The 13743-nt window shown below is 44.7% G+C and overlaps 1 protein-coding gene and 1 long non-coding RNA gene across 3 annotated transcripts; one reads left to right on the top strand and one right to left on the bottom strand.

Annotated features, from left to right (window-relative positions):
* EFCAB9 (EF-hand calcium binding domain 9) lies at window positions 87–9558 on the bottom strand. 2 transcript variants are annotated; one of them, XM_013972701.2, is made up of 4 exons: window positions 9403–9558; window positions 5843–5991; window positions 4880–5056; window positions 3495–3714 (listed from the first exon to the last, which is right to left on the bottom strand). In XM_013972701.2, exons 1-4 carry the CDS (start codon window positions 9536–9538, stop codon window positions 3520–3522), a joined length of 657 nt encoding a protein of 218 aa, XP_013828155.2. In that variant the 5' UTR covers window positions 9539–9558; the 3' UTR covers window positions 3495–3519. The 2 variants fall into 2 exon arrangements, 1 of the variants encoding a protein (XP_013828155.2); XR_001919778.1 differs by lacking the exons at window positions 3495–3714; window positions 4880–5056; window positions 9403–9558 and adding an exon at window positions 87–440 and having other exon boundaries at window positions 5843–7220.
* LOC106503307 lies at window positions 5041–9412 on the top strand. Its single transcript, XR_001296948.2, has 3 exons — window positions 5041–5406; window positions 7395–7594; window positions 8972–9412. It is a non-coding gene; the product is annotated as an uncharacterized LOC106503307 (long non-coding RNA).

Below are 13743 nucleotides of genomic sequence, written 5' to 3'. Positions count from 1 at the left end.
TAAAACTTCTAAAAACGTTTTAAAAACCTTCCAGGTCAGTAAATAACAAGTTCATTATCACCGAACCTAGACTCTGCTGCATCAAACCATACATGGTCATTTATAGATATACCTATGTGCTGCATTGAAGCCTTGGTCTCAGCAGGTTGTTTTTTCCTTTGAAGAATCATGCTGTAAACCAAAACCCATCATTCAGTTTTTCAGAAGGATTTTCCATTTTGGATCGAAGTGGCAGGTTTTGATTGTTGAGTTTTTATTTAAAGCAGGCAACACGTACACGTGGGGAAAAATCCGAACATGGAAAAGTCTCTCTGGCTTCTGCTCTTCATCTTGCACTTCTCTCCAGAGGTGACAGCTGGCCCCAGTTTTCTGGGTGTCTTTAGAGATATTCTAGCACTGTGGTTCTGACACTTCAGCGTACATCAGAATTCCCTGGAAGGCTTATTAAAAACACAGATTTTAAAAGACATACAGATTGCTGGACTCCTCTCCCAGAGGTTCCAAGTTAGTAGGTCTGAGTCGGTGGGGGGTACAAAAATTGGCATTTCCAAGAGTTCCCAGGTGATGCTGCTACTGCTGCTCCCAGTGTGAGAACCACTGCTCTGGTGTGTGTGACTATATTCACCCGTCCTGCCTTATCTTTTTCATAAATAACATACGCTATTCTAGGCATTTGATTTTGGTGAATCTTAGAGATTGTTCCCTATAACCAGAGCTGGATCTGCTTCATTCCTCTCAGAGCTGCAGTGGTATCCCATTGTCAGGAGCACCCCAGGTCTTTCTAGACTTCCGGTGCTGTAAACTGTGCTCCTGTGAAATGCCCTTTCTGTAGTTACATCTTTGTGTCTGTGTACAGCCGTGGAATACACTGCTGAAGAGAGAGTGTTGCTAGATCATTGTATACATGTAGAGAGCAGACGCTGAATTGCCCTCCAAATGGAGCTTTACCAGTTTAGTGCTGTAGACTGTGTCTGCTCTTATTTTCCTATACCCTGACCAACTTTTTGATCTTTGACAGTCTAGGTGGAAACCTGTGTCATGTGATTTTAATTTGTGTTTTTTCTTTGAATGAAACTTAGCATTGTACTGTATATTTTAAGGCTATTTGTTGTTGTTGTTTTTTCCTCCTATGAATTATCTGTTTGCCCATTTTCCTAATCCATTTCGGTCTTTATCCTACTAATTTGTAAATATTTTCTCTATATTAAGGATATAATGCCCTTAATATAGGATCTGTTTTCTGTCATCTGTTACCATTTGTTTTTGTGTAATTTACCATGTAAACATTTTGTCTATCAGTCTTGTATTTTATGGCTTCTTGGTTTTATTCCTAAGATCTTACCCACTCTGAGATTATAGGAGAATTTTCAGGACATGGATAACGGCCCTCTCAGCAGGTGTTCGCCAAGTTGATTTGGCCTTTTCTAGTCCTTGGCTAAGAACTAGTACAAGAGATGTCACTTCATTTTGCATAGTTAGCTTCCTGTAAAATTCTTTCCCCTTTGCAGCTGATGGAGATGGTGGACCTGTAGTCCCATGGCCCTGGGCTGAAGCTGGAGTCATATCTGCAGCCACACCTGCGTTTCTCCTGTCCCCCCAGTGCCGCTCCTCCACCATTGCTGAGACTCCTCAGGAAACATACATTTTGCTGACCAAGGAATGCTAACGGAACTGTGGCATAGCTTTTTACTGCCATCCAAACACTTACCTAAACATGCTTGGTCTAAACTCGACCCTTAATAGCACAGTGGATTAACTCACTGTGGATAATGAAACTTAAAGCGTCCACAATATACCATCGTTGAGTTACCCTTTATATAGTTCAAGAGTGCCCCCCTGGGAAAATGGGAGAGAGAAGACTTCCCTTCCTCAGACCTCACAGTTTCTCCTTCCAGAACCGCACCTGGGTCGTAAGGTCTGGTAGCAAAAGCTATTGAGGCTGTGTGAAAAGAGGCAGAAACCCGTCCCAAGGTAAGCCTGGTGGTGTGGTGAGGCCCTTTGAAATGACGGTTAGTCTCTTGCTGTCCTTTTCCAGCCAGATACTGCTAGTCTCTCAGTACAATACTCTTATAGGTGTAGTGGTATCCAAACCTGTTTGCCAGAGGGTGTTCTCCTTGGAGGATTAACTGTTCACCAATCAGAGGAGAAGACCATTGTTCCAGGTGTGATGCTCTCCATCTCCCTGGCCTTTGCAACAGTTCTTGAGATCAACCCCATTATCCCCACGTATAAACCAGAAATCGAGAGGTGTGTGTTTCGGGGGACTTTTTGGTCTTTTGCTGGTTCCATTTAGTTTTCATAGTACCATTTTGGAGAAGAGAGAAGGTTTGGTTTCTAAACATTACTCATCAGTGTGTTATTAAGATCTCATGACTATTAGGGTAAATATAAAGGATATTCATAGTAATTAACATGATCTCAGTCATTACAACTTTGACTTATGAATGACAATCCTTGATAAGCAGTATTCTTGTCTGGTGCATGTTGACAAAGTAATGTTGATGATTATTAAGTACTCTGAATGCTGGGGTCAGTTATATTACGTGGTGTATCCTTAAGAAACCCTTGGTGTATCAGAAACGGGCTGCATTCCTCCAGTCACCAAACTTGTCCCTCAAATCTATGGTCGAAGGAGATGTCGTAATTAGCATTCTGCAGAAGGGGTTTCTGAGCCAGTGAAATGTCAGCTTAAAACTTAAACAGGATCTGCCAGGACTGAAGTGAGTTAGATCAGTTGTTCTAAGCACAGGCATCTAACTGACCTTGAATTTGAACTCTGTGAGTCATTAAGAACCTTAAGTAGTTTCTTAATCTTGACACCTCAATATCCTCATCTGTAAATTAAGAGTAACAGTTCACAGGGTTAGGAGGATTAAAAAAGCCATGTGTCTAAAGCCCTGCCTTACCCATAGCAAGCACTTAACTGAATGGTAGTTAATATTTAATATCACAGTACAGTCTGGTAGGGAGGATTCACAAATCCCATGCTAAAAGCACTTAAAAATTATTCAAGGCATTATTTACACAAAAAATTAAAATTATACAAAGACATGTAATAATTATTTTACCCTAGTAGATTTGGTATAATTGCTTAAGCACCTAACTCATCAAAGAGCCATTCAAGTTCTAGGAAGAACACAGTCCCCATATCCTTAAATGTCAGTTTCCCTTACACGTGGAGGCGCATTTGCATTTTGAAGTTTGTTTTCTGCCTTAAGGATTGGGAGACTAGAATTCTGAAAGTATTGGACCACTTGTGGCAAATCTTAGGAAAGCATCGTCTTCCAACTGCCCAGCTCCAGGAAGAGCTGGTGGCTGACACACGGGGACCCAGTGGACAGGGTTGGTCTGAAAAGCAACAGCAGAATTGAGACATGTCAAAAAAGAGAAGATTACATCGCTGAGTCATGTGAGGCCTCAGGGTTAACAAGGGTAAGAATCTGTGGGTTGAAGAACACTCAACCCTGATGTGTAAAAGTCAGAGATACTTTGAGGTTCTAAATTTATTTTTAAGATATGTTAACAATTGTAATTACTTATACTTTCAAATGGTTTTATTCCAAGAAGACTCTCTCTCTGGCTCTGGTTAACTTGTGACAGTTTCTTTTTGAGTAAAGCTTTCTCTTTCTTCTTCTCTTTCTCTGCTTTCTGACTCTCCTGATATTTGTCCATGGAGAAGATAGTAAACAGCTTAAATTCCTTGTAATTAAGAAGCTTGTGTTGGGGAGGAAAAAAGGAAAGTTATTTCAGAAAGGATTTGATACTTTGTTTCAGATGGGAGCAGGATTGTAATCACTTCTCATTTAAAACCTTGGAAACTTGATTCAAGAGCCCCAGTAATGAGGATGGGAGAAGGCAATGGCACCCCACTCCAGTACTCTTGCCTGGAAAATCCCATGGATGGAGGAGCCTGGTGGGCTGCGGTCCATGGGGTCGCTAGGAGTAGGACACGACTGAGCGACTTCACTTTCACTTTTCGCTCTCATGGATTGGAGAAGGAAATGGCAACCCACTCCAGTGTTCTTGCCTGGAGAATCCCAGGGACTGGGGAGCCTGGTGGGCTGCCATCTGTGGGGTCGCACAGAGTCGGACACGACTGAAGCGACTTAGCAGCAGTAATGAGGACTGATTACTGTCTGCTTGTAGTCTCGAGCCAGAGACTGTCCGCTGTGGGCTCAGAGGGCACCAGGGCCACTTTCTTACTTCTGCTGCCTGAAGTCCAGGTGTGTTAGGTGCATCTGAGCTGCTTCACAGTGTGGTCCATCTGTTCAGAGCTTAGACTTGAGCTCTCACTTGCTAGTCAGCATGGACTTGGAATCGGCCATTCACTGAATGGACTTGGAATAGATATTCACTGTTTTCTCTTGGAATTTAACTCGTGTGTTCCCATCTAAGAATTTCTTCGTTTCTACTTATTAAAATCTGTAACCCTTCCTCTTAAGACCACTTCCTGCCATATCTTTCTTTCAGCTAAACTTCCAACAGTTTCCTTCTCTAAACTTCTGTAATTCTATATCCACATTATCTGATGTCGCAGTTACTCAGCCCTCTCTTCCACAGGCCTGTCCGTCTCAGGGGTTTTGTGATCCCAGTGCTGTGACGCTCCCGCAGGCTTCTCCTTCCCTCCTCCCCCCCTGTCCCCACTGTAGGCAGAGGACACAGTCCTGTAGCTCTGGACAGGGGCTGCCAGGCCACAGCTTCCCAGGTGGCTCAGGGGTAAGGAGTCTACCTGCCAATGCAGGAGATGCAGGTTCGCTCCCTGGGTCGGGAAGACCCCCCAGAGGAGGGGCCTGGTGAGCTACAGTCCAGGGGGTCACAAAGAGTCGCACACAGCTGAGCAGGCACGCTGCCAGGCCACACGCTAGGGACCTGCACTTACGCGGTCACCTGTGATGTCGAAGTTATAGTAGAGGTCTCTGAGTTGCTGCTTTTTAATATTAAAGAGAAAGTTGTACATGTGCAAGTTGTCTGGGCCAATTTTCAGCTCCCCATCCAGGTCAAGCAACTCAAAAACAGGCCGGGAATGGCGGAAGATAAATTGCTCTTCCAAATGGTTCTGCTTTGAGAGGAAAACATAAGGAAAGGAATAGTATTGTCAGTGCTACTTTCTAAACGCGCTACATCGAGACTCATCTAGTCACTAGTCCGTTCCCTAGAGAGCTCAAAGCACAGGGCAGAATCACGGCAGCTCAGGGCCGGAAGGGCGCTGTGTCAGCGTATCGGACCCTGCTGCAGCATCCGCCTTCAAGGGGAGCTGATGCTGTCTGGAGTGGCTAGCTCTGCTAGATGCAGCTCTCAGTGGAATGCGTTTCCTTGTGTTCACTGATAACCTATGTAAGAACACTTCAGCACTGGTGATAAAATGATGGAGACACGAGGTGCCTTTCCTGAAGGAAAGGGAAAGAGGTGAGTACACTGGGAGTGTGTGCAAGGTAGGGTGGGCACCCAAAGACGAGCAGGTCTGGTCGTGCTCACTCATCCCCTTCAGAATATTCTGAGGAAAGGGATCACTGAGGAAGAGAGGCAACTGGGGTTCCTGGTGATTATTTAAGACCCGCCAGCTAGAAGGGGCAAGGAAGGGCATGCCAAGGAGCGATGTGATGGGATGAGATTTGTTCTTTATAAAGGCAAAGTGGGAGGGAAGCTGGGTAACCTTTCGAAACCCCTGGGGTAGAGATGGACCAGTTAGGAACCAAAAGTAGCACTCCCCCGTTCCTTCTTCCTGTTTCAAGTGGAAAGAAGAGAACTTGGGCCGCACTCTCAATTTGGCGCCGCCCTCGGCGACACGGTGGCAGCAGCCGAGCTCTGCCGCCTCTGCCCCCGAGCCTGGCTGGCTACTCACCTCTTGCGCCAGCAGTATACACACCAGCATGTAGAACTGGTCGAAGCCAATCTCGCCCACTGCGTTCCAGTCCAGCATGTTGAACACAACGGTGATCTGGTTCCGTGTCAAGTCAGTCACGTGATGGAGGAAGTGGTAAAACAGCACATCTGTCGACAGGGAGATGAGACGGGTTATTCTGAAACAGTTCCAGAATGTTCGACATCTGGGAGCCACAGTTGGGTCCTGTTGGAAGCTTGTTGACGCGGCAGTAGCAATGATGATACTTGGTTTCTGGCTTTGCCACTACACGCTCCACTGCGCCCGGACTTGTGAAGAAGGGGAGAGTGGACAGGGCTTGGATGGAACAGACCGATGTGCAGACATATCAATAAAAGGCTCACAGCGCTCCTCGCACATAGGAGAGCTTAGTTCTCACTGGGGACCTACGACACGCTCTTGGAAAAGCTGACGTTTCACCTGGGTCTTTCACTTGAGAGAATTAAAACGAGAAATTTAAAAATCATTCCTCTTCTATAAAAGCATCACTGTGCCTCATGCTTATGTAACGTAAATGCTCTTGACTGTGGGGAAGGGAACTATCATCAGCCACCTTAGGTGCTGGGCGCTTTAAGTGTTGCCTGTCACGGAACCCGGGCAGCTACACGGCCTTGCACAGTAAGCTTTGGGTGATAACTAGGCGTGGGGCTTCTCGAGCTGTAATGGGCGTACCAATCACTTGGGGATCTTGTAAACACAGCGGTTGTGATTAGAAACTGGCTCGGGACTACTGAGTCTGCATCTTAACAAGCTCCCGAGTGATGTGGCCGCTGCTGCTCTGAGGACCACACTCGGAGTGGCAGAGCTGGGCTTCATATGTGGTCCATCTGACTCCACAGCCTTGCTCTTTCTACAGTGAAGCTGTATCTTTTGCACATTAGTTAATGCATCTGCAGTCATATACAATCGGAGGGAAAAAAGAAAAAACTGTAAAGGACAGGGAAGGTTTTTGCCTGAAATTCCACTCATCATCTGTCAGGGAGTGTTATTTGGGAGAAACAAACATGGGGATATGTTTACACAGTGGTATGTGGCTGTACAAGTTGTATGTACAGATCACCCATAAGATTTCAGAGATTCTCAAGTGTAACTGTCTACATGTGATTCCTTCTTGCCCATTGATTACAGAGGGCTTTAAATCCACCTCTCTTGCAGCTCCTGCATCAGCAGGCAGGTTTCTTACCACTGGCGCCACCTGGGAAGCCCTACCTTATTTATACCCAGTCCTAAAAGAGACAAAAACCAAAAGACAAATGAGCAAACAAAAAAGCCCTGAAGTGTTAAAGCCCTAAAGAACCCACCTGCCACTGCAGGAGATGGCAAGAGACCCACGTTCGGCCGGAAGATCTCCTAGAGGAGGGCATGGCAGCCCACTCCAGTATGGTCGCGTGAGAAATTTCATGGACAGAGGAGCCTGGTGGCCTACAGTCCATGGGATCGCAGAGTCAGACATGGCTGAGCAACTGAGCATGCACACATTAATCACATTAATTGTCTTGTGTCTCCTGCACAGGACATGGCCCCACTAAATCTGTAAAGCAGGTCTGTGTGGTTTGGAGTCCGGGCTGAAGCAGGCTAAAGGTACAATGAGCCAGTCAACACAGTGTCCTGACCTGAGGGTTTCGCGTGTCCCACCACGTGTGAGCACTTGGGAACACACCATGTGCAAACATGGTGACGCCTGTGTCCTTGCTTCGTGAGGAATGCTTTACGGTAAGGCTCAGTAGCTAGTTAACAGATACTGTTACTCCATCGGCCGACTTCAGGCGAAGCATCCAGGGCACTGCGTCACCACATCCCTGGCAGGCAAAGCTCAAGCCTGTGCCTTCCTCCAGGTCACCGTCCGGTCCCTTGGTGACCAGACCCGAGTATGACTTCATCTCTCGGGCGTTGCATCAGTGGGGAGTGACTTTGTTACCAGGGAGATCAGACTGCTCAGCAAACACTGGTGAGACTGATATGGGCTTTAGAGTCAGAAACCCTTGGGTTTTGGGGCCAGCTTCTCTGTTTACATCAAGGTGCCCTACAGTTGTCTTATCTAGGACTGGGTTATTGGGAAGATTTGGTGAGATGCTGTGTATAAATCTGGGGCACAAAAGTATGAATAAATTAAGGTATCTTTATTATTTTGTAAGGATTGAATGAACTCTAAAAAATTTTTATGGAAGAAACTCCTTGTTGATAAATGATATTTCTCTCCCTCAGGTTAAAATGAGTGAATAGGATACCTTAGTTATGCTAAGTCTCTTCAGTCCTGTCTGACTCTCAGTGACCCTGTGGACTGTAGCCCTCCAGGCTCCTCTGTCCATGAGATTCTCTAGGCAAGAACACTGGAGTGGTTAGTCATTCCCTTCTCCAGGGGATCTTCCCAACCCAGGGATCAAACCCACATCGCTTGCAGCTCCTGCAGTGGCAGGCGGGTTCTTTACCGCTAGCGCCGCCTGGGAAGCCCTACCTTATCCATATCGCTGCTAAGTCACTTCAGCCGTGTCCGACTGTGCGACCCCATAGACAGCAGCCCACCAGGCTCCCCCGTCCCTGGGATTCTCCAGGCAAGAACACTGGAGTGGGGTGCCATTGCCTTCTCCAATGCATGAAAGTGAAAAGTGAAAGTGAAGTCGCTTGGTCGTATCCGACTCTGTGCGACCCCATGGACTGCAGCCCACCAGGGTCCTCTGCCCATGGGATTTTCCAGGCAAGAGTGCTGGAGTGGGGTGCCACTGCCATTCCCAGGTCTAAAGAGAAACAAACGCCAAACAAACAGCCCTGAAGTGTTGCAGTCGGTCTTCTGTTAGTTTGTGCACTCAGCAGCAGGGTTGAGCTCACCAACACTTTTCAGTCACAAGTACCAAGAATTAGAAGGGGCCTTGCAGATCCTCTGACGCAGTTCTCCCAGTCTATGGAGGAGTTTTGCTAAGGGACCCTTGAGGGTTAGGCCTGAGAGGGGTCGGCCGCCAGGAATAGCTGTAACAGTAATGAACACATTAAACCCTTAGAGCATGCCGAGCACGGTGCTAAGCACTTTCCATATGTCATCTAATCTCATCACCTTTTTTTTTTTTTTGGCTGCACTGTGTGACTGAACTGAAGTGAACTGATGCAGCATGAAGCATCTGAGCTCCCAAACAGGACTGAACCCACGCCCCGTGAAGTGGAAGCGCGGAGACTCAACCACGGCACTGCCAGGGAAGTCCCTCGCTATCCTTCTTTTCCAGCCATGAGCTGGACTCCAGTATTAGAAGCCTCCCTTACGGATGAAGAAAATTAGACTTAAAAGAGGATGATGACATTCTGCAAGTCACCAAGGAACAACGCGTGGAGCCAAGGTCTAGTCCCAGAGCCTGTTGTTTTATCTGCCTCACTGAACCGCCATCAAGGTTCAGCGGGCGGGGTTTCTCTGTGCTTCATTTCAAAGATGTAACACCTATGTTAATGAACTAGTTTCTGGCCCTGTAAGTTCTCCTGCACATTCGTTAAAAACCCAGTCATGACCCAGAAGAAGTACTTATGGAAGTACTGACCATTCAAGGTTTTCTTGCGGTGCACGTCAAGAAGGTGAAAGTATTCCACCAATGCCTTCACATTTCTCACAGATAATAAGCAATACAGTTTGTCCAGGTAAAGGTACCACAGAAACGATCCCTGCTTCAGTTTCATTATGGAGCCCTTTAAGCCGAAGACTCTGGCAACCTGAAGTAGAACAGAGAATTCTGCCTCAGAACTAGAATGTTGGGTGGAGAAAAGCTCAGGTAGGGAAGATCCTAGGTCAGACATCACAATCGATAAAAATGCAAAGTTGTGGCAATTCCCCTGGCTGACCAGTGGTGAGGACTCGGCGCTTTCACTTTGGAGGCCCAGGTTCAATCCCTGGTCGGGGAACTAAGATCCCACAAGCCAAGCAGTGTAGCCAAAAATAAAAAATGAGAATTGTCCGAAGTCAATGAAAGACACCCGTCCACAGACTGTGCTCATTATCATTATCAAAGTGAACAGCTATGTAACTACATGCCAGGCACTGTTCTAAGTGTGTTAATATATTAACTCATTTAGTCTGAAGACTAGTCATAGAATCCTAAGAGGCAGAAATTATTATACCTGTTTTACAGATTAAGAAACAGGCTCAAGGCACAAACTGCTGTGTATAAAATAAGCTACAAGGATATATTATACAAGGAGTATATATTATATATTACATGTCTACATATATATATATAATATACATATATATTTGGCTTTGCCTCACAGCTTGCAGGATCTCAGTTCTCCAACCAGGGATTGAACTTGCGCCCTTAGTAGTGAAAGCATAGACTCCTATCCACAGAACCACCAGGGAATTCCCTAGCCAATATTTTATAATGACTGTAAATAGAATATAACCTTTAAAAGTTGTAGACCACTATGTTGTACACCTGTAAGTTATATAATACTGTACATCAACTATATCAATAAAAACATAAAAAAAGAAACCGGCTCAGAAAAGTTAAGTAATTTTCCTAATGTCAATAGGCTAATTAATGGTGAAGTCAGCATGTGAACCCAGATAGTCTGGCAATAATCACTGTTTTTTAGCCATGCAATATTGCTTCTCAAAACCTTGAAGTCCTAAGTAGCTGAAATAAGAAGAAATACATTCTGTACACATCAGAGTGAAACTACCTTCTACCAAAGACAAAGATTTTAAAGGCAATCAGAGAAGAAAGATTACTTTCAAAGGACTGATGATTAACAATCTACTTCTTCACAACATGGAAACCGAAACACAATGGAATAATGTTTCAATGTGTAAAAACAATCTAGCCAACTAAAATTATGGTTTCAAGAAAAAAGATGATTTCAGTAAAGCATCTTTCAAAACTGAAGGGAAGTTCCTGAAAAAGTTGAACATGGAATTACCATTATTTTTAGTGTTAGTCACTCAGTCGTGTCTGATTCTTTTCGACCCCATGCCATATGACCTAGCAATTTCACTCCTAGATAATATATCCAAAAGAAATGAAAAGTATTCAAACAAACACTTGTACAACATGTTTGTAACAGCACTATTCACAATAGGCAAAAGGTGAAAACAACCCAGTGTTCATAAACTGATGGCAAATGAAATGTGCATTCATACAGCGAGATATTCTGTCATGAAAGGGAAGGATACATGTTACAATGCAGATGAAGCTTATGGTAAGTGAAAGAAGCCAAGCCCAGAAGTCACATGTTATATGATTCCGTTTATATTAAGTATCCAGAAGAAGCGAAGTCATAGAAAAGCAGATCAGCCATTGCCAGGAGCTGGGGGAGAGGGTCATGGGAAGTGACAGCTTATGGATTCCCAGTGGGCTGATGAAAACGTTTCAAACCTGACAGAGGGGACAGATGACTAGCACTGTCAGTGTGCTAAGTGCCACTGAACTGTACACTTTTTAAACACTTACTTATTTTTGGCTGTGCTGGGTCTTTGTTGCTGCGCGGGCTTTCTCTAGCTGCAGCGAGCAGGGGCCCCTCTCTGCTTGTGGTGCGTGGACTTCTCACTAGGGCGCCCTCTCTTGCTGCGGAGCACAGGCTCTAGAGAGGGGCGGCTCAGTAGTTGCGGCACACGGCTTAGTTGCTCCTCGGCATGTGGGATCTCCCTGGACCAGGGATGGAGCCCGTGTCCCCTGCATTGGCAGGTGGATTCTTAACCACTGGACCACCAGGGAGGTCTCTGTATGCTTTAAAATTGCTAATTTTATATTATGTGAATTTTACTTTCTAAAAAGAATGAGGAAAATCAAACCTGAATTTTCACAGAAAATATAAATCAGGGAAGTAGAGAAGACGGCAGAGGTCCATGTTAAATGACACTGTTGGGACACAATGAACAAAGCCCAGAGTGTGGAAAGCTCTAAAAGAAAGGGACTCCACTGCTTCAGTAAAAATTTACAAGCAAAGAAAAAGAGGTGGAAGAGGGATCTATAGACTAACAGCTTAATGTCTTTCAGATCGCATCAACCAATTACAGTGTATGGACATATTAGGACCCTGATTAACATAGATTGTGCATTTGAAAACCCACAAAAACAAACAACTTACCAAAAAGCATGAGATGATGGAGAACTATGAACACTGACTGGATATAATATTAGAAGTGACGACAGATGAGGTTGCTGTTTAAAAAGACAAAATGATAAGATGCTGGAATGTCCTTCAAAATGACCTAGGCTCATGGGTAATCGTATACATATATTAGGGTTGTTGGAACATGAACTGACTGATGAATATACAGGGGTACTACCTTATACTATTCTTTCTACTTTGAATATGTTTGAAATTTTCTATAGTGAAAAGGAAAAAAAACCGGATGAGATAAAGCTGTTTTCAGGCAAAAACAGACAAAAACCCCAAACAACTAAGAATGATCACTAACGGACTGTCCCCAAAGAAATTCTAAAGCATCAACTTAAAATAGTCAGAGAATGATCACAGAGAAAATCCAACATGCAAGAAGGAACACGGGAAAACAAAGTAGTAAAAACGCCTGGGTCAGTCCAAGCAAACAGTGGTGGAGTGAAACGACAGCAGTGTCGGAAACTGCAGGGAATTCCCTGACCGTCTGCTGGCTAAAACTCCATGTTCTCAATGCAGGAGGCCTGGGTTCAATCCCTGGTCAGGGAACTTGATCCCACACGCTGAAACTCAGAGTTTGCATACCACAGCTAAAGATCCTGCGTGCTGCAAGGAGTTGAAGATCCTACATGCAACAGCTAAGACCCAGCACTACCAAATAAATGCATAAAAATTTTTTAGAGACTTAAGAAATGACATAATTTAGTAGTAGTAGTACTTTTTATTGTTTGGCCATGGCACATGGCATGTGGGATCTTAGTTCTGGAACCAGGGATGGAACCTGCACCCTGTGCCTTGGCAGCGTGGAGTCGTAACCACTGGACCACCAGAGAGGTCCCCAAAATGATAAAGTTTAAATGCAATGCAATTATGACAGAAGGAAGGAGCTAACAAACCCATACACACAAAAACTGAGAAAATTATCACCCATAAGGGAATTCTTCGAACACAGAAAAATAATCCCTTATGGAAACACAGATACTCAGGGAGGAATGAGAAGTACCAGGAATTGAATATGTGTGAGTAGATCTAAATGAATATTCACTGTAAAAAATGCTAAAAATAATGTCATATGAAGAAGCTAGCTGTGGGTGCTGTCAGAACTCACCAGGAGCTACATAGGGGAAGATCTGTTGCTGCTAGAGGACGGGAGAAAAAATGGTGTAAAATTTAATTGCATTTTCCCAGTGTGTTAATTAGGGTAAGGACTGCTAACTACTGTAGTACTGTAACAAACAATTCCCAAAATATCAGAACTAACTGTCTTTTCCAACGCCATAGTAACCAGTAACACTGAAGGTGATGGTGCTCTGAGCATGCTATGTGTACACAGAATAGGAATATAATGTTGTACATATGAAGCTTATTTAATGTTATAAACCAAAGTTCAGTTCAGTTGCTCGGTTGTGTCCGACTCTGCGACCCCATGGACTGCAGCACACCAGGCCTTCCTGTCTATCACCAACTCCCGAAGTTTACTCAAACTCATGACTGTTGAGTGATGGTGATGCCATCCAACCATCTCGTCCTCTGTCGTCCCCTTCTCCTCCTGCCCTCAATCTTTCCCAGCATCAGGGTCTTTTCAAATGAGTCAGTTCTTCGCATCAAGTAGCCAAAGTATTGGAGTTTCAGCTTCAACATCAGTCCTTCCAATGAATATTCAGGACTGATTTCCTTTAGGATGGACTGATTGGATCTCCTTGCAGTCCAAGGGACTCTCAAGAGTCTTCTCCAACACCACAGTTCAAAAGCATCAGTTCTTTGGCATT

The sequence above is a fragment of the Capra hircus genome, chromosome 20 (assembly GCF_001704415.2).
Source record: "Capra hircus breed San Clemente chromosome 20, ASM170441v1, whole genome shotgun sequence".
In the NCBI taxonomy this organism is placed as follows: Eukaryota; Metazoa; Chordata; class Mammalia; order Artiodactyla; family Bovidae; genus Capra; species Capra hircus.
The sequence above is the reverse complement of the archived record's forward strand: the minus strand, read 5'-3'. Positions and strand labels throughout refer to the sequence as shown.

Bases quoted from the DNA above. Each gene is read 5' to 3' on its own strand.
- EFCAB9 (XM_013972701.2), bottom strand. From the start codon at position 9,538: ATGAAACTGAAGCAGGGATCGTTTCTGTGGTACCTTTACCTGGACAAA. The intron at 5,992-9,402 runs GTCAGTACTTCC...CCCTGTCGACAG, and splicing joins CCGCAAGAAAACCTTGAATG to ATGTGCTGTTTTACCACTTC. The intron at 5,057-5,842 runs GTGAGTAGCCAG...CTCTCAAAGCAG, and splicing joins GTATACTGCTGGCGCAAGAG to AACCATTTGGAAGAGCAATT.